This window comes from Lissotriton helveticus, chromosome 6 (assembly GCF_964261635.1).
Source record: "Lissotriton helveticus chromosome 6, aLisHel1.1, whole genome shotgun sequence".
Taxonomy (NCBI): domain Eukaryota; kingdom Metazoa; phylum Chordata; class Amphibia; order Caudata; family Salamandridae; genus Lissotriton; species Lissotriton helveticus.
This window is the reverse complement of record NC_136067.1, coordinates 1,651,975,411-1,651,995,730: the sequence shown is the minus strand read 5'-3', so window position 1 is coordinate 1,651,995,730 and position 20,320 is coordinate 1,651,975,411. Positions and strand designations below refer to the sequence as shown.

Below are 20,320 nucleotides of genomic sequence, written 5' to 3'. Positions count from 1 at the left end.
CAATGCGCAGAAAACAGTGTCAGTTGAAGGGGATCTGAACCCCTAAATTCTACACTTTAGACCAGGCTTTTGCAGCATTAGGTGGGGGTCCAGAAGGCTGAGCAAGGCAAGAGGCAACTTGTAGAGTAAAAACCAAAAACATTTTGGGACTATAGAAAACAAAAATGTAAACTGCATTTGTTCCATGAGACAAAGAAAAAGGAATAATCAGTTGTAAGAAGAGTTGTGAGAGAAGCAAGGGAATACGGGGACTGGTTGTTAGATTTGATGGGTGTGTGTGTATGCACTTATGCCTTTACTGATGAGACCTGAGCCACATACTCATTGTGCTTGATAAACCTCCAACACACAGGAATAAAGGCATCCAGAATACATTAAAAAATAATTTACTTCTAAGTTGTTGCCAGTCTTATGAATATTTGGTGCTTTCATTTTAGGCTGGATTCATAGGCAATAAATGGGTACACTAATCCATGTTCACGATGGCCTGAATCTGTGGCTGAATAGAATCAGTATGTGCATGCAGCACTGCAAGTTCACTCAAGCTGGTAGCGATCAGTACTTCCTGATGAAGTAGTGTAGTATCTGGTTTGTTATTTATAGTAGCTGAATTTTCTTGATGCATTTCAGTCACATCTGTTGGAACAACCACCAGATTTTGAAAATTACAATCTTTAGAAAGAGGCGGCAAGTGTTCGGATAGTGTTGATGATCCATCATAATCCTCAGTTCGATGTTCTTTTTTGTCAACGTCATCGCTCTTAGATGAGCAAACCACAAGGAAAGATTTCCATGGTGTCTTCTTGTCATGGATCTACAATAAAAAAAGTCATTTTTATTGCATAATTGGGTAGAACAATTTCAATACACCATGAAAAAAGCCGAGGATCATTTGCCTGAGCGGTTATGAACACGAAAAAGTAAAAGATCTGATGAAAGTGGCTTACTTGTAATAGTTATTTAAAAAAAAACGGAATGCATGGCAGATCACGCTATTCACTCCCAAAAACCATGCACCCCTTTTACAGAAAACCGGTTTTAAAAAAGCCAGGGATCTTGAGACTCATTTCCTAGCAACAGCACTGACCAACCATACCACTTTCTATTTGACCACTTTTCGATCACACCAACATCCAACCCAAACTGTGTTCCTTTAAACTTCTGTCTATAAAAGAAGCAATTGAGCTAAAAATGACAAGCAGCATTACTGGATCACCGGCATACTTATAGCCCCCAAACCCCTCAAAATATTTTCAAGAACATCCTTGATGCTATGTTGACAAATACTGACAAGTGTGTTAATTAATGAATCCCTATAATTTGGAAAATTCTTCAGGGAACTAAAAATGTGTTACATCAAACGAATCCTGAAGAAGCAGGGACTAAAACCTAAACTAATCATAGCCCAATATCGAATGAGTAAATTTTAGACAATTTAATTGAAAAAGCAGCATTCACTCAGATCTCATATTTCCTCCACCAGACAACCTCCTCTCTGATGAGCAATCAGGTTTCAGGCCTAATAAAAACACTGAATCAACACTATGTGCAAATTGGGATGATATCATGAACACGGTAGATTCAGAGTACGGTGCTAAAATGGATACAGTCCTGCCTGATACACAGAACACAAATTGTGTCTATCTCCATACCGGTCATCTCCATTCTTGGAGATGGGAAACGTTTATCCAACGTCAAGGAAGACACCGCTCCTTTTCAACGGATATATGGTTCACTTTATACAGGGTTCCACCTCCTGAACTTATAAACTTTTAAATTTACAAGTTACAATTATGACTCCCAGATTATTCTTAAACTAGAAAGCCCATCAGACCAAAAGACATTTGAACTTACAAAGTGCCTACCAACAGTTAACAACTGAATACTACACAATCTCATAAAACGAATCCCTTTAAAACTGAGATCGTATCACATAAAAGATGGGAAACCTATGACCAAACTCTGGGCATGATCAACCATACCAAGAGGTATAAGGGAATAGGGGGTGATCAAGCACTACTAACTCCTACTTGAAAAACAGGTTATCAATGTGCCAAAAAGCACCTGCAATGATATTGGACATTAAAATAGATTTTCCAATAGCTAAGCTACGCTCATAGGATTGAAGCCTCAACCAGCTTAGTACAGTCACCATCTGCAATACGACAACGGACAATACACCCTGGCCTCAAAGTCATGAATTGACTACCTTTTGAAAGGAGAATATCCTTTAAAGCTCTCTATATTGATGATAGGGTGTTCAACAGCACTGAACCGATTTTCTCCAATCCACACCAAACTCTACACCCAAACATTGAAACTTAGAGTGAAACTGGCACCTCTGCTGATCTTTCCTCTTTCAGAAAACCCAGTAGAGGCAGAGGAATTTTCCTGGTACAAACCTGCAAGCCAGAGAACACGCTACCCAAGAAAATATGGGCAATCAAACAGCTAGAATTCATGAAAGCAATTAAAACTATTCTTTTATCCAAGCCAGGCTCAAGCTCCAGAAGAGTAGACACATTTCCAATTTGAATGGATCAAAGACAGTAGGAAAGTATCAAATGTGCCAGGGGTATGGCCACAGCGTCACTAGATGTATGGGAAAATTACCGGAGGTCTTAACTATGCCCTGTCAACCACAATCTCATATACAACATAATTAACGTATATTTGCTAAGGCCCTGCATCCACAGCTGCACCCATCATTCACATTCTCTGGGGGAAAAACATGCTTATGTGCATAAAGCCCCAGGCAATACTTCTAAGCCTGCATGCACCCAATGTTTTTCTCCAGCCTGGGATGATCTACAGCAAACACCATTTCGATCATACTACACCTGTACAACATACAGGAAGTTGGTGAGAATTACAGCACTCGCGTGTCTTCTCAGAGCTGTAGAAAGCTATATAAATGATATTACAGCTACTTACAAGAAAGCATGCTAAACCTTGCAAAGGGTACGGAAAGTGTTATAAATTGGGTTGTTAGTTGCAAAAGATAAGTCTTTTACAAGTAATGCATCTGCAATTGCCTTTTTACTTGGAACTAAGTACCCCATTGAAGCACTTGACTCTAGTAGGGTACTGAAGCAGAGCAGTCCAATGCCTACAAAGAAAATCTGGTGTGAGCTAGCAATCCGAATTTGCCAACACCCAATAAACAATTGTCCAGTCAGTGTTTTTTCTTTCAAAAAGGAAAAGTACATTTATTACACACACACACACACAAACACAAACACACACACACACACACTACTAAACACAACGTATTAAATTTCAAATATTTACATCAATTAGATAGAAATACCTCTGGTGACATACTTATATCGCATTTCACTCCTGTGAGTTCTGAACCCCATAATCACAATCCCTCCACATGTACCAGATGTAGCATCTTAATATAAGTGGGTGTCATTTTAAACAAGGCAGTTATCAACTGGTTACCACATTAAAATGTATAAGGCAGACTTCCTGTAAAATAAAATAAAAGAGCTCCTCTGAGTGCTTTGCCCCACCCTTGGATGACTCACTGCCTGGTCAGTTTCCCACCCGAGGTTACGTAACTTCACTACTGCCAGGAGGCCTTAATGATCTGGTTTCCTAAAGGGAGTAAGGTGGTTTGAGATATCTTTAACCCTACTAATACCCTGGTGCATAAATGTTCCCATTGCAAATAGCATCCAAAGCTAAGTTGGTCCCGGGAATGGCTTCCAACTACTACATGGAAATACATAAGGATAAAGGGGGCTTAACTCAGGAAAAGCTTTTTTGCGCTCTGCTGAATGGATGGTCGATGGTTAAAACAGCACTGAAATACATGAATTGATTGTTAACTTAGAATTAGACTGCTCATTTGTGACCGAATCTTGGGCTAAGGAAGATTCAGGACCAGAATTAGTAGAAGCAACCCCAACATGATATTCTATTATCAGACTAGATCGTGCTCCCGCAGAGGGGTGGGTTGGGGGGGAACTAGCAATCATCTCTAGAGTTTGTCTGAACTGTACCTTGCAACCCTCTACAGCTGATACACAGGATATTTGCTAGATAGCGCAGTTTAGATTTAAAGCCAAAAGTAAGCTTCTCTTCTTTCACCCTCTTGGCACTGGCAAGCAGTATTTTGATTTCTCGGATCAAACTCTTGAACTCTTTATTGCCAACTCTAATTTTACCATGTTAGGTGATTTTAATCTTCATTTGGAAGATCTGAAAAGTAAATAGGTCAGTACATTTTTAGAACTAATTAATAATTTTGGGTTCTCCCAATTGGTCACCTAACCACTTACAAGGCTGGCCACAGCCTCGATGGAATTTTTGTGAATCACTTGACCTTGGAGATTGGGAAGGCCCTTCCACTTAGTTGGTCAGACCACCAAGCTATCACTTTCACCCTCCTTAAATTGCAGATGGAAGAAGCTAGGACACAGTGCAAGCATGTTTCCTTTAGAAGCTGGGGTAAAATCTCCCACATAGATTTGTAAGGGGCCTTAGTTGGAAATATGATGACAAAGAACACTGCTAATGCTACCTTGCCAAAGGCCTTTAATACTTGGGTATGTGCGACTATAGAACAAGCGCCCCACTTAAATCCAAGGTGGCAACGAGAGCCAAGGCATCTGTGTCATGGTTCTCAGACGATTTAAAGGATCTTAGATGGCAATGCCGAAGGCAAGAATGTAGGTAGACGCTGACTCCCAGTGCAAAGTGAAACTTAAGCACAAAGAGTTAATGGTAATATATACAAACATGCAATTTTTTATATTTTTTATGGTAAATCTGATTGTTTCACTAGAAAATTAAGTACTGCTAACAACACCCCAATTAACTTTTTTTTAAGCTGTGAAGAAGCTACATCACCCCCCCCCCACCCCCCATCCCAACAGCTCGGTAATTCTTAGAAAATTCGTGAAGATTTTGGAACAAGGTCGAAGATTATTTTAAAGACGATAATGTAATATTTTCTATGATTTTCAGTGAGATGAGGGCACTTTTCCCCCCTGGAATAGACACAGATGATTCCACGGCTAAGGAACCCATGGCTAAGGAACCCATGGCTTAGGAACCCATGGCTACTCCGTCTACCTTTTCTCCAATATCCTGCATGCAAATTAAAGCCCTACTTATGCATTTTAAATCAGGCTCCCCAGAAGATCCTTGTCTCCCCAGAGTACTTCGATTGGTTCCTGACTTTTTGGGGAAAAATCTATAACCAGATAATTGGCTCTGGAGTTCATCCACAAATTTGAAAAGAGACTATTGTTAATCCTATTAAAAAAAGCCGAACGGGGAGCCAGATGATTTTTAAAATGTCGACTGATTTTGCTTCTGCCAGTATGGCAAAACATTTTGAAAAATGTATTATTCAGAATTTGGACGAGTTCATATTCACACAGAATCTGCTGGACTCCTCACAGAATGCTTTCCGTAGAGGTCACAGCACCGAACTGGCTTCAGTAGCTGTGTCTGATAACCTCCGTTGTCAGGTGTTCCAGGATGTCATGCTGGACCTGTCAGCAGTATTTGATATAGTGTCCCCCTTCCGCTTGGTGTAAAGAATGCACCTTGCGGGGGTAAGGAGCACTGTGCTGGCTTTACTGAGGTCCTTTCTCACTAAAAGAACTCAGACTGTCAGCTGCAGTGAGAGGCAGTGTGCTCCCTCCCACCTTCAGCTTAAAAGGCTACCTGAGCGCAATTACCAGGCTGTACACAACAGTAGTCTAACCCAAGCAGCCAGACATATGTGTGCACACGTTTAACCATTCCAGAGCCTCTTACCCTAGCTGTGTTACAGCCACCTTATTTTAAAAGGCGGACACCGACAGTTACCGCACTCAGTTCAGTTACCATGAATTTACCATGAGTGAGACTCATTCACAGTAAAAAGTAAAAAAAACTGGGTAGTCATGAGCGGAAAATCCTGGTGGGCTAAACGGGTGGCATCCATATGATACAGGAAGCACTATACAAATACCAATACAATACAATCTTTATAAAATTCTCAAACAGTAGGTTATCTCCACCCATGCTACATCCATGTGCGTGAGGCAAAATCGAGAAATGACTCTGCATATCTAAATGTAACTTTCTTTTTAAATAGGCAGACTGGAAATACCCAAGGCAAACACAAGGAGATGATGGGCGGAGCTCTGAAACTTTTCAGACACCCACCCCCAGTCACAGATCTGGGTTAAATCCATCATCATTCTTTAGCTCACTTTGCCACCTCAGTTCAGACCCAGCTATATGCAAATCAGTCTTGACCCTGTGCCTCATGGGAACAGTCCATCCGAACTGCCCAGCCAGGTCTTCCCTGAAACGGAAACAAGCATCCTGGGACAAGCTAAAAAGAATTGAAGAAAATCCCCAGAAATGGGCTATTCCTAGCATGCTTTTTACTTCTCCTTTTCCACAGTAGGAAAGAAAGAATGTGCAGAGAAGCCCGTAGTAAAATAAAGTGAGCTCTTAGACGTTAATAAGCAATCTGTTAAACACCACATAAGGCACTGCTTTGAGCTTTCACAGCCAAAGGATATGATCTGCAGAGAGACCGGACCTATTTGCATGTATGCCTTTGAATCAGAATCCAGATAGTTGTTCCTGGAAACGGTATGGGTCTCTCTCCAGCGGAGAAGGTCCCTTTCGGTATTAGATTTACACAAAGCACTTGGATCACAGCACTTCCAGGTTCATCCTTGTCCGATCCCCTACAGGCCTACCCTTCACAAAAATAGGTCGGTGAAGGAGTGAGAAGAGGGAAAGAATGTCACACCAACTTAAGGTTATGATTGGCCATTCTGACATTGACATTTCTGTGCCCACAAGAATGCCACAACTTTCTATATTTGTAGATATAGCCTTTGACTAAACTTCTTACCATCTAATACTAAGGTGATTCCCTGCACTCCGGCCATCCCCAAAGGCACACAACATTGGTCTGTGAAGGAGTGGGAAGAATGGAGTTGCGCTATTCTAAAGAAGGCCTGTGATTGCTTATTTAAATTCTGTGCCTATGGAAGGCGCAAGACTTCCTATATCTGCACTAAACAGTTTAATCATGGTGTCTATTGGTTAATTCTTAGCGATCCCCTATATTCAAAACCCCAAATGGAGGAGCCCACATGGGTAGGAGTAAGGACAGGGGTGAGGGGGTAAGCTAAGGCAGGTCTAATATTGTTCTGAAGTTGAAATTTATGTGCCCAAATTGCCCTTTGTGTCGAAATTCTGTATTCTCAAGGAACCATGCTGCCAAATTGAGTGTTTTCAGTTCCAGGTGAAATACCTGGCCGGGAAGTCCTGCCATGTTGGTAGCGGCATAACATTTCCATGTGCTAGTTCTACCAGGTCAGAGAACTATGCCTTTCTGACCCAATGCAGTAGAATCAGGATGAGGGCCATGATTGCTTGTTAGAACTTTGTATTACCAGAGGAATCAGAGGAATATATGGAATATTGTAAGCTAATTACCTTTACCATTATATTGATTGGACATTCCCCAGCGAGTGGTGGTTTTGGTACCAGGAAGTAAAGTCTTGGCATTTTTCGGTTTCTTGTTTTAAGAACAGGTCCACATGTTTAGCTCCCACTTCTGGGTAGCATTGATGTGCTTGCTTAGTCTATCTGCCTCTGTGTTCTCCACTCCTGGTAGCCGGATTGCCACTAGCGTTATGTTCCTTTTTATCAACCATGTCCACGGCTGGATAGCACGTGATCTTGTCCCCCGCTTGTTGAGGTAGAACAAGGTGGCAATGTAACCCGGTGGTATTTTTACTACCTTTTCTGACTTGCGACTGGAACAGCTTGAGGGCTAGAAACACTGTCTTGAATTTCAAGATTTTTATGTGTTCCACAGCATCCTCTGGCCTCCACTAGCCCGATGTTAAGTTTGTTTATGTGTGCTCCCCAACCTGTGTGGGATGTGCCAGTTGTTATGAGAACAGTGGAGATGGACGTCTGAATGGTCTGCCTACTGTAATGTTCCTGTTTTTCCACCATTGCATCTCCTAGTGTGCTCTTTGTTACAACAACTAGATCCTCTCAGCTCCCTTTTGCCTATGACCAATATCTGTCGCCACTTCTGGGTCAATCTCAAGTGGAGCCTGGTATTTGGTATGAGTGATATACATGGTGCCATCATGCCCTTGAGTTTCTCCACTGTCCTCACTGTCAGCTTACCCCTTTCAGTAGAGGCGAACATGTCCTATTATTGTTTGAATTCTCTTCTTGGTGGGGAAGGTTCGTTCATGTTTCGAGTCTAGCCTGGCCCTTAGGAAAATCTTTTCCCTTTCTGATACCGAGGATGTTTTTTCCTTTTTAAGGAAGAAACAAAGGCTGTACAGTGATTCCTTGACCTTCTATTTATTGGTTTTGCATTGTTGGTATGACTTTGTGTTTATCAACCAATCGTCCAGGTACAGTTAGACATGAATACCCTTTCTTCTACCAACTTTTTCCCGAATGGCAGCACCGTTAACTGGTAGTGCACCATGTCTACAACTCATCTTAAGAATTTTTTTGTCCATTGTTTATTGGCAGGTGAAGGTAATACTTCCTTGGGGTCTATTGTTGTTCTGGAATCCCCTCTCCCATGTGGAACTTTTGTGTCTTGGTGTACCTGTTGAGGGCCCCAAGGTATAAGATGGGCCGTTTGGACATGTCAGCTTTTGTTATTAGGAAGAAGACTCAATATACTCCTTGCCCCCTTTCTGTTATGGTACCCTTTCTATGTTATGTTATGTTATGTTAATATAATTTATACCGCGCGCAGCTGCCCCAGCAAAGGGGCGTCCCGGCGCTATAGCCTTTTTTCACAACAGGTTGGTGACTTCCCGTCTCAAGTGTATGGTGTCCATGCTGCTTTGGGGTCTTGTCCTTGGTTTGATGTTGGGCAGTGGTTCTATACAATATCCGTGTTGCATTATGTGAGTACCCACTTGTCAGAGTTGATGTGCCATACCCTGAGGAATACTATATGGAAGAGGTGAGCTTTGAGAAGATACTTTTCTGTGTGTCTTGGTACGGTACCTCTTCCATGTACAAAGACTCAAAAGGGCTGCCTTTGTGGTTCGGTGAACTGCACCTGTGTCGGTGTGCTGTGCAAAGCCTGTTGTCCACCAAAATATGTACAGGTAGTGCCCCCACGAGGTTATTCTCCTATGTGGAGCAGTTACTCCCCAGAAATGGACTCTGAGCTGCAGTGAATCCATGGACTTTGTTGCATCATTACCCTTCTTTAACCTCTAAATCGAATCCACTGCTGTTCTGAAAGCGTCCCTCCTATTAAGGGCATGTCTGTAACTCCTGCAGGCATGCCTCCTTAGCATGGTTGTGGTGCAAAGCTGTCTGCTGTGTCGATGGCTCACTTCAGGCTAATGTTGGTGATTGCCTTCCCCTCCTGGATGATGTATTATCCCTCTTTTGATATTGCTCTGGGAGGTGTTGTAGGAAACTCTCCATCTCCTTCCATTGGTGGTGCACATACAGATACAGGGGTGCCGTGGAATTGATGATTTTCCATTGGACCACCGCCAAACTTTCGATCTTCCTACCCAACATAAATACCCTCTTTCTCTCTCTATCAAAGGGTTGGCACCGTGTTGCTGTTACAATTGATTGTTTTCGAGCCGTGGATACGATGATGGAGTCAGCATCCAATGAACCCCTGATGTATGCGGGGAATTGTGTGGAATGCCTGTACTTATTCTCCAGCAAAGGAGTAACAGCCTTCACCATAGCTGGTTCTTTGAAAGCTTCCCTTCCCTGCTCCAGTACACTTGGAAGCATTGTCTGGATGTTTCTCTTTCTCTGCGAAGGCAGCAGTCTCCAGGAGGAAACATGATTCCCTTTGTTCCTCCTCTAGCTCCATGCTGAATGTGTCTGCCGCCTGCTTGACTACTGCATTGCACACTGAGATACCATCTGGAGGTTGTTGTGTAGGAGGAAGTAATAACCACAGGACACCGGATGGACTGTTCAACGTCTCGGACCCACCAAGACCGTTTTATTTACAAAATAGGACACCCCCCTAATTAACTAATTAAGCGTCGTTAAGTATATATTGTGTGGGTGAAAGCGCCCGATTCCTTTTACGAGCGCCAGCCGTCCAAGGTGAGTGAAACACACCACATTCCTCCAATAACCCCCAAAAAATTTAAAAAATAACTATATACATCATAATCATGTAACATAATCCTTCAAACGGGTAGAATGAGTAGGACATGGACGTAACTGATATCTCCCCACACCCCGTCTTTAGATACCAGACTCAGTTAACAAACTTTCCGTAGGGGAGGACACAGGAAGGGGTTCAAACAACATATCAGAGGGTGACACAGAAGCATTCTCATCACTCTGGCTAGATGGCATATTACCAGATGGCACATTATCCGAAACAGGGGGTAATGATCTCACATCAGTAAAGTTATCCTCTGAACATACAGAGTCCTAATCAGATGGTAATACTCGTCCATAATCCTGAATAGACATGGGAGGTCAATACAATTTAAAGAAAGATACATTCTGCGAAATAACCACGCCACCCTTCATAGCAGTGATTTTAGTCCCATGAACTGATTGCCATTTGAGCCCGAGTCGTGGGTTGTACAAACTAAATTTCCCTCTCCGATGCCGTGTTTTCACCAATACGAGATCACCAACCACATAAGTCCTGGGTTTGGCCCCACGTCGGAATGCCACCTTATCGTTCTTCACCTGCCGATTCTTCAGTTCTGCAGCCGCACCCTCATAGCTTTCTGGGATCGCCTCCATCCGGGGCACAAAGTCATTAATGGGACGATTCATACAAAGAGACATCGGACTGACCTTTGTGGTGGAATGAGGGGTCATCCGATATTCCTTCAAGAACAAATATATCGCACAATCCAAATCCTGGCGATCAGTCAGAGCAATCCTAATGGCCTTATTGATTGTGCGCATAAAACAATCTACTTCACCATTAGCCTGAGGCCATAAAGGAGTGACCCTCCGATGGACAATGCCTCTAGACTGCAAATATGATGAAAAACCATGACTAGAGAAGGGTGGTCGATTATCAGTTCTCAATTCGGAAAATAAACCATGAGTTGCCATGATTTTATCAAACAGCTGGATTGTGCGACATGCAGTGGTATTATCCACTATTTCAACCTCCGGATATTTAGAGAAATCGTCTATCACCACCAACATATGCCGACCATCAGGTAAACACCCAAAGTCAGCGCTGGCCGTCTGCCAGGGGAATAAAGGTATATCCTCCGTGACAATGAGAGCCGGTGCATTGCCTCCCCCAGCAGCCTGACACAGAGCACATCCCAAAACAGCATCCTCCACCAGAGCGTCCATCTCAGGGAACCACACCTTTGATCTTAAACGGGTCTTCACAACCCCTTGATGGACCATATGAGCCAGAGCCACCACTCGCTGTTGGAGACATGCAGGAATCACCAATCGAGGACCCCTCATGAGACAGCCCTCAGGGGAACAAGCTAATTCATTACGCACCTGAAACAGAGATGCCAAGGTGGTTCTGGCATCCACCGTACGACTTTTACTGGAAGATAATAGTTCATTCCATTTCCCAGTGCCAATCATGGACAGGCAAAGTTGAAGGCACCCATCCAAAGCTGTGGAACTCACAATTTCCTCCATAGAAATAGGTAGAGGCCGAGAGCGCTCCACCAGCAAACGCACATACTCCTTCATTTCATCAGCATCTTGCTTCTCAGTAAAGGTGGCAGGACGAAAATGCTGGGAAAAGTAATCAGCGGGATTCATAACCCCATGATGGACAACCACTGAAAAACAATAGTCCTGTAACTGCAAAATCCATTTTTCAATACGGGGGGGGGAATGGGAGGGAGGGAGGCTTCGAAGAGGAACCCGTAAACAAAGGAATAAGGGGTTTATGATCAGTGTAAACAACAAAAGGCTGTCAGTACAAATATAAATGAAAATGACGACAACCCCAATGCACCGCAATAGCTTCCTTTTCAATGTGGGAATATCGCTGTTCAGTGGCAGTCAAGGCACGGCTAGCATAAGCCACACCATCCGTCTGCCGCTGGGAAAGCACAGCCCCCAAACCTACTGGACTCGCATCCACAGAAAGCTCAGAGTCCAGCAAAGGATTGAAAAACACTAACGTGGTATCAGCAGAGAGGGCCTGCTTAGTTGCTTGAAAAGCAGCTTCCCGCTCCGGACCCCAGTCCCAGGCAACGCCATTCTTGGTGAGTTCCCGTAAGGGAGCCGTCAAACCTGACAAACCACAAATAAAGTGTCCACAGTAATTAACCATCCCCATAAAACTTCTGACACCGGACAGATTCACAGGAGCAGGAGCGGATTGAATGTCACACACCTTCAATGGATCAGGAGACACACCATTTTGTGAAAACGGTAACCAAAGAAAGATATCTCACTCCTCAGAAATTCAAATTTTTCTTTATGCAGGGTGAGTCCATGGTCCAACAACCTCTGAAATACTTTGGTAAGACGGCTGAGATGCCCACCCAGGGTCGGGCATGTACCAAGATGTCATCGCTGACATTTATGACACCATCCAGTCCAGACAAAACCCCACGAATAGTGCCCTGGAACACTTCCGCTGCGCTTGAAATGCCAAAACTAAGGCATTTATACCGACGTAAGCCTACATGTGTAGAAAATGTAGTTATGGCTCTGGAGGCAGGGTCGAGCAGCAACTGGTGGTAACCGGCTGTCAGATCCACCTTCGAAAACCATCGAGACCCTAACCTCCACCACAATATCATCAATAGTTGGGGTAAGGTGCCGTTCGCGTTTAATCGCCAGGTTAGGCAAACGCATGTCCACACATATTCGGACCTCCCCAGGCTGTTTAGGCTTACGTGCAACCACAATAGGAGATACCCATGGAGTTGGGCCCTCCACCTTCTCGATGATATCAGCCTCTTCCAACTTAGCCAACTCAGACTCCACTTTTGGCCGAAGATGGAAAGCTACCCTTCGATGACGTAACGCCACAGGCTGTATTGACTCATCTATATGCAGTTTAATCATCCGGCCTTTCAAGCAGCCAATACCATCAAACAATGGGGAGAACCAGGTCAGCAAGTCATCAACAGTCCTCTGATGGATGGCCAGTGCAAAGACAACCAGATGCAAGTTCTCAGCTGTCTGGCAACTCAACAGCATGCCCTGGCCAGTCTTGGTAACATACACCAACGTGTTGTCAACAAGAGAGTTATGTGAAATCTCTGCGGAAAAAACACCAGCCAATGGAAGTGGTTCACGAGCTCTAAAAGCAAACACTTTGGTTGGTGTTTCGTTCAGAACAGGTATAAGCGGCAGTCCCATCATCAGGGATTCAGCCATTACATTAATGCTAGCACCAGTAGCAATTAAGGCGGGCACAGAGTGACCATTCACTAGCACACAGCATTTAGGCAAACCTTTCCTCATGACACCTCCAGGCTGCAATACATGTAAAACATGGACAAGTTCATCATCGTCATCCATATCGCCTTCCATTATGTTTGAAGCAGCAGGAATACACCTGAGCAGAGGATGAAGGAACAGACCCTCGGGCAGGGGCAGAACGACATACTATTGCAAAATGATACATTTTATTGCACTTGGAACACCACTTCCCTGCCGCTGGACAAGTCCCTTTATGAGGATTAAAACCCCCACAACCAAAGCAAGTCTGGGGTCGCTCTATTTTGCCTCGAGACATCATCCTGGGTCTATTCGACACCCTGGTTGACACCGCATTTACCGGTCCCATCTTTACCGCTTGAAGGGCAGCATCCATATGAGCAGCCCTAACCTTCGATAGTTCTTTAGACCTGCCACGGGTCAACACAGTGCCTGTTTAAGGCACTGTGCCTGGTATTCAAGGCTTTGCAAGACTTAGGGCCCTCATTCTTCAGGCAGTACTTTTATTGGTATTGCCCGGCCAGACATCTTAGATCAACTGATGCAGGGTTGATTGCAGTGCCTCGCATTAGGAGGGCACGTTGGGGAGGCAGAAGTTTTGTGCTGGGGCAGCTAAGGCCTGGAATGCCCTGCCCCTCCCTCTTAGAAAGATGACTGACCTTATGGCCTTTAGAAAGGCCTTGAAGACCTGCTCTTCACTAACTAATATTCCCCTTTTGACTTTCCTTAAGGAGTATTACTTAGCGCCAGGACACCTACGGGTGACAGAGCGCTGTATAAATGTCAAAAATAAAAATAAATAAATAAATAACATGTCAGCCATCGGCATATTGAGCACTTCCAGTATCGCTTCACAAAGCTTACTGGAGTAACATCCCTGTATGAATTGGGCCCTGATCTCGTCCGCAGCATCTGGCAAACGACAAGTACTAGCCAAAGTGCGCAGACGTGCAAAGAATATGTCCACAGACTCATCAGGTAACTGCCGAGCCTGGCGCAACAGGAACCTCTCGTAATCAGGGTTCGCCAGGGGCTCAAAATGGGCAGTCAGGGCTTACTTCAGTGTATTATATGTTTGTGGAGTTCCTTCCACTACTGACCGCCCCCAACGATGAATTGCCGCCCCTCCAAGATACAGCAACATTGGACGCCTTCGATCCTCCACCAAGTCAATGGCGTCAAAATAATTCTCCAAACGGTCCAACCACTCCTTCCAGCGGGCAGCCTGGGCAGATGGTTGACCATCTAATAGGAAATTCTCCACTGGGGGTATAGTCGTCATGATGCACCCCAAAGAAACGTATCACTGTAGCTGTCATTAACCCGTAATTAATATGGCCATCAACATATGTATCTTGTGCTAAGGCAGCCTGGGTCAATATAAATGCCAATAATACCAAGGCAGTAGTATTTCAGCAATGTTCCAGTATTATCACGCACATATCGCACAAAATCAGTGCTGGCAGCCAATGTGCCATAATGACCTCCTCTCCAAAGAACCAGAAAGCGCTCCTGCCACGAGACGCCTTTTCAGTGTCCAGAATGGTGCTAAAAGCGGCCCCTCAGCTCAACAAACAGGGCCAGAACAAGTGACAGCCAACGTGCTGTCACTGCCGTGAGCCATCCGGCCCACCACAGCAGCGCGTCACGGAATGCCAGCCACGCCCCCAAAAGTCCGTCAAGGAACAAGCAGATGGAGGGCAGGATCACCAGTCCGGGAGGAAGCGCCGCTTCCCCAACAATGAAGAACTGGAAACCAGCAGGAGAATAGCACGCTAAGATAATACAGCCGGCAGGAACACCGTGAGCACACCAAAACCCGGTGGAAAGAAGGGAGAACAGCACAGAGATCCCACCTTCGTCGCCAAGCTGTTGTGTAGGAGGAAGTAATAACGACAGGACACCGGATGGACTGTTCAATGTCTCGGACCCACCAAGACCGTTTTATTTACAAAATAGGACACACCCCTAATTAACTAATTAAGCGTCGTTAAGTATATATTGTGTGGGTGAAAGCGCGCGATTCCTTTTACGAGCGCCAGTCGTCCAAGGTGAGTGAAACACACCACAGAGGTGAGGGCCTCTAAGGGGTATGTGTTTTTATCCTCCTCTGGTGAGGCAGCGTTGACATCCTGCCAGTCTTCCAAGGGGGAGGACTGGCGGGGATCTTGTATTCCTTTAAGGTCATCAAACTCCTTATTCCTCTTTATTAATGCCTCCATTTTGGCCCGATGCATCTTTTCTTCCTCTAAACTTCGAAAGCTTTCTTTTCGACATCGACCATCAGTGCATTCTTTTTTGGCACCAAAGTTTACCCCTTGTATGCGAACTTCTCCCACCTGTGCTCTTGACTGCTTTTCAGAGTCAAGGCTGGCTTAGCGGCTTTACCTCCTATGGTATCGCTGTGTTTCAATCCAGGGGGCTCTTTGGGCTTTTGTTTGCCCTAAAAAAAATTGAAAGTCGAGGTAGACTTCTTGGTGTTTGGAGTCCGGCCCTTTCAGCTCCATTCCTTATTTCCCCTTCTTTCTTAGGCAACAGCCTTTTTAGAACCTTCCCCTTCTCAGTGTTGATTGTCTTGTCATTGAAATAGTGTCATTGTGTTATTTCTGCATCGTTTTAGGCCTTCCCTGGGGTATGTTTTTGTGCCTGTGTCATGCCATAGTGTGCCTACCTTTGTTTTTCTCTTACTTTGAAGGTCTTCGGTTGGAACTCAGCACACGTGCTGCAACCCTCTGATGTGCGGTTCTTAGGCAGACAAGTTGCAGACAAGTGGCTAGCCTTCTGCACAAACTTGTGGTGGCATTTAGGGAAGAACCTGAAAGCTGTATGCATTTTCCGGGCCACATGGTCAATGACCTTCTGGTCGGCTAGTGTTGAAGCTGAAACAATATGATCCTGCTAAATGCCTGGAGACAGGGGAGTAGGCTTTCATCCAGCCAGTAGAACAGAAATAGTCTTACTTCCTATGGTAGAGCCGCAATTATAAAGGATCCTGCTGGACCTACCCACGGCCTTTGACATAATGTATTTGTATTATATTACAGCTCTATTTATGTAGCTCTTCAAATCCCTTATGAAACACATTTGCAACCGGGAGCATAGTATTTTGTAGTAGTGCAGTGGATGGATCAGTATGTGTATGTCATTTGGCCTATATGGGTAGTGTTTCGATGGCGTACTGGAGGACGAGATCTGAGTGTTTGGTCGCTGACCATAGGCATGAGTTTGAAGTGAAAATAAGTGGGAGATAGGATTGTTAAGCATCAGATGCCCGTGCATCAATACAGATCAAACATTTCAGAGCAGTGTGGCTTATTTGGGAACTGTTTTGCTGTTATGTGCTTATATGCCAGAGACTGTTCTATCTATGCTGCAGCAAGCGAGCAGCTGTACCTACCTAAGGGTGTAGGAGATAAGCATAATAAAGCACACACTGGTGCATGCACAGGGATACCTACCAGTTTGGACTGATATGCACTGTACAGTTTAATCCACCTTGAAAATGGGCATAAGAAGCGCCCAGAGATGAGGATGCTATTTGTGGCGGTTGAAACTTGCATCAACTGCAGTATATTCTCGAGAGTCCCTACAGGAGAAGCAGAAGAGCTACTTAGAGGAATCCAAATTAAGCATCCAGTCACTGTATATGCACTGAGGAGTCCAGCTAAAGACAGCTGGAAGCAAGCCACAGGAATGGGCTTTATGCAATCAGCTGTATTGTATGTTTTTAGTAGTTCACAATTTAGCAGCAGGTAGAGTCCCTTAGAAATAAGCATTACACAACCATCCATGGTAAAGGTTAAAAGGAGTCCCCAAAGAAGCAGTAAAGAGGAACCCATCGGAATAAACAAATTTGACAACCACCAAAGTATATGCTCTGGTGGGTCACCGTGGAACAACAGAGAAATCTCCAATATACAAGCAGCTCCTTTATAAGTCTGAAAAGTCTACCAAAGAGTGCAAGGGAGCACCCACATGGATGGGGCATGTACAATTAACCATTGTAAATGCTCTGAGGAGTTTAGCCAGGTGGGGAAAGACAATTAACCATGGTAAATTTTCTGAGGAGTTTAGCCAGGTGGGGAAAAGGAGCAACACATAGGATTGGATATTTTACAATCAGCTATGTTACATGGGCTGCAAAGTACTCTGTGATGTGGCGGGGAGTTCACCATAGCAGTGAGGGCTATACACGCGATCATGACATATGTTCTGAAGAGTCCACCCAGGAGTGCCAGGATGTGCAGAGGAGCAACACAAGAGTTAATACACAAGGGTCTCTACAGGCCATTCAGGAGCAGTGATAGCGTAGCCACGGTTGTGAGGGATGCTAAGGAATCACATGAATATGAATCAGTGATGATTCTGTTGAAAGAATGTATTTAGGATGAATAACAAGAAAGGCTGTGGCAAGGTGAAAGGAAAGGTTAAGGAGAAAGTGAATATGTCAGAGGTTCTAGCTCACAGGCCTTTTCAGGCCCACAAACAGACAATGCCACAGGATGCTGCCCTAAACCTCACTGCTCTTTACCTGGACACCTTGGGGGAGAGGTTAAAAAATGCAACGGCAGCAATATCATGTGACAGTGGGCTTGGGGGTAGTTCTGGTGGGAGGAGAGTGAAGCAAAGAGAGCAAGTCCCAGATGCGGGGGGCACTTGCTGAGGTCCCTAGTAGAGGAGTGATGAACAAGCCACCTTAAAGCATTTTAATTGCACAGAATCTGCGTGCTACAGAGTTTGCAAACCTACATTACCAAATCAAGGCACCGTAATCAGAGAATATTAGATCTGCAGATGGCACTATAATGCAATTTTCAGGGCCAGTGAGCACACAGAACAAAGGAGGAAGAAAATGTGATGGGACGGAAACTTAGTGCAATAGCAACTTTGCTGCCCAAAACCTCCTAGGCCCATCAAGTATCAGTGGGAAATGCCTGCGTCGAGGTCTAGGGTTGCAGAACCATTGAAGAAAAAAAGACTCTCTGTGTTTCTAAGAGGCATGACAGTAAGACAAATGAAGACCTGAGCATAAGGAGGGACGGAGCTATGGCTCAGGAAGCGATCAGGAAGGGACGAAAGAGGCCCTCATAGGAATAGCAAACATTAAAAAAGATAGAGATCATCAATGATTAATTAACGTAACATATATACAGATGGAGCAGCTCTGTCCTGGTACCAATTCCATTCTTTCTTAGCAGGTTTTCTACTTAATCATACAGCTTCATACTTTGTGACTATACGGTTTGAAAGGCATCATTCCTTTCATCTACTTTATTCAATGTTTATATAGGACCGTTGTCCAAATTATTCACACATAAGCGGAAGGCACACATTATTGTATGTCCTCATACTGCAGCACCAATAACAGGTGTACAGTTTTTGAAATGCCTAGAAACAGTAGCATGGAATTGAATGACACTCAATTTCTTATAACTGAAAACAAACATTTGGATCTTGGTCATGGAAGTGAGAAAACTGTTGGTGATTTATTTTCTGGCCAGCTTCCTTGGGATTAACCCCTCAACCTTCGGTGTATTTTAGAAACTGACTCCCACTTGATTATGGACAATCAGACAATGCAGAGGTTTAGTCTTTATAAAACATTTTTTTAAGTTAAAAAAGATATGCAGCATAAGTGCACTATTTCAAAAGCACAAGTTGTATATTTTGCTATTTCAGCCTAGTAATGCAGCATTTTCGAACCCAACGCTGCAGTTGTACAAAATTCTGCTATAAGTTTGTTTTATTGCACGAGACAATGTTGGTAATGTCTCACAAGCTTATTGTTTCTTACACTGGCTAACAGTGCAATAGTGTGTAATGTTCCAAGCCTGTTACGTGGCAGATAGGGACATTGTCGACATAACTCAGTTAACATGAGCCCTGCAGCCATGATGAAGCTTTTGCGCACGTTACTACTAGGCTTTATTTTTGCAATACTCTGTTTATGCCTTTCACATGAGAACTGTCTGCTGTGTTCGTTCTCTGCCTGTTCCTGGAGTTTAGCCTGAACATTGTGAGCAAGGTCGATAAACAATGGCCCTTGTTATTCTGTTTTGATCAGGTCCTAGCACCTAGACAAAACATGCTAATGCAGCTGCTGTTGGAGACTCGTACTTTGATATTATGGTCATACACGTTTAGGTAACACACACTTGGAGAAGGACATTTCCAGGGAGAAGAGCAACACACACCTACGATGTTGAAATACCATCTATAGTCTAAGGTACGGGGTCTGCTGACAAAGCCCAGATATCTTCTATTATATAATAATACTTCTTCTTACCAAGGGGAGGGAGGTTGGACACTATAGTCTTTTATCCATTGTCTTTATACAATGACATCTCCCTTCATGATGTATGGCCAAGCTGCAATGCTAACTATATTAGTGGTATGCATTTTTCTGCTCGTTGTGGCCTGTATACTGCATTTTAGAGCACAATAGTTAAAATAAACATTTGAAACTATATTCGTGTCTCGGTCAGTTCTTATTGACGACAAGTATGAGAGTGTGAGCGTGAAGGTGTGTCTTGTTACCGGGATTCCTGAGAGATCCGGCAGTGTTGTGTTCTGGGGTGTCTAATCATTTGCTTCTTCGTGAGTGTGTAGGAAAGCGAGTGAGACACTATAGCTAGTCGGTCCTGGGCTTGTGGGCGCGAAGGTGGTGGAAAGGCTTAGCCTTAATCCTGCCATAATCCTGCGCATAGTTCTGTGTATGTGCAGAATCCCTGCAACAAGCCTTTTTTTAATGTCTTACCATTCCAGGATCATCTAAGGAAGAAATTCTTATTTGACAAGAATCATAGATACATTTACATTGGGTCCAGTCAACAGACATAAAAATCTGGTGAACATCTAGTTATTGATAAAAGTAAATAAAAACAAAATCAATAAGTAGTTGACCCTT

At 44.0% G+C, this 20,320-nt stretch overlaps 1 protein-coding gene across 2 annotated transcripts in view; it reads right to left on the bottom strand.

Annotated features, from left to right (window-relative positions):
- Nucleotides 1-370: 370 nt before the first annotated feature.
- Nucleotides 371-20,320, bottom strand: part of GZF1 (GDNF inducible zinc finger protein 1) — a 70,722-nt gene continuing 50,772 nt past the window's right edge. For both annotated transcript variants that reach the window (XM_078649502.1, XM_078649503.1), the window contains exon 6: nt 371-814. In XM_078649502.1, coding sequence (XP_078505628.1) covers nt 467-814 — 348 coding nt within the window. In that variant the 3' untranslated portion in view covers nt 371-466. The remainder of the gene's footprint in view (nt 815-20,320) is intronic.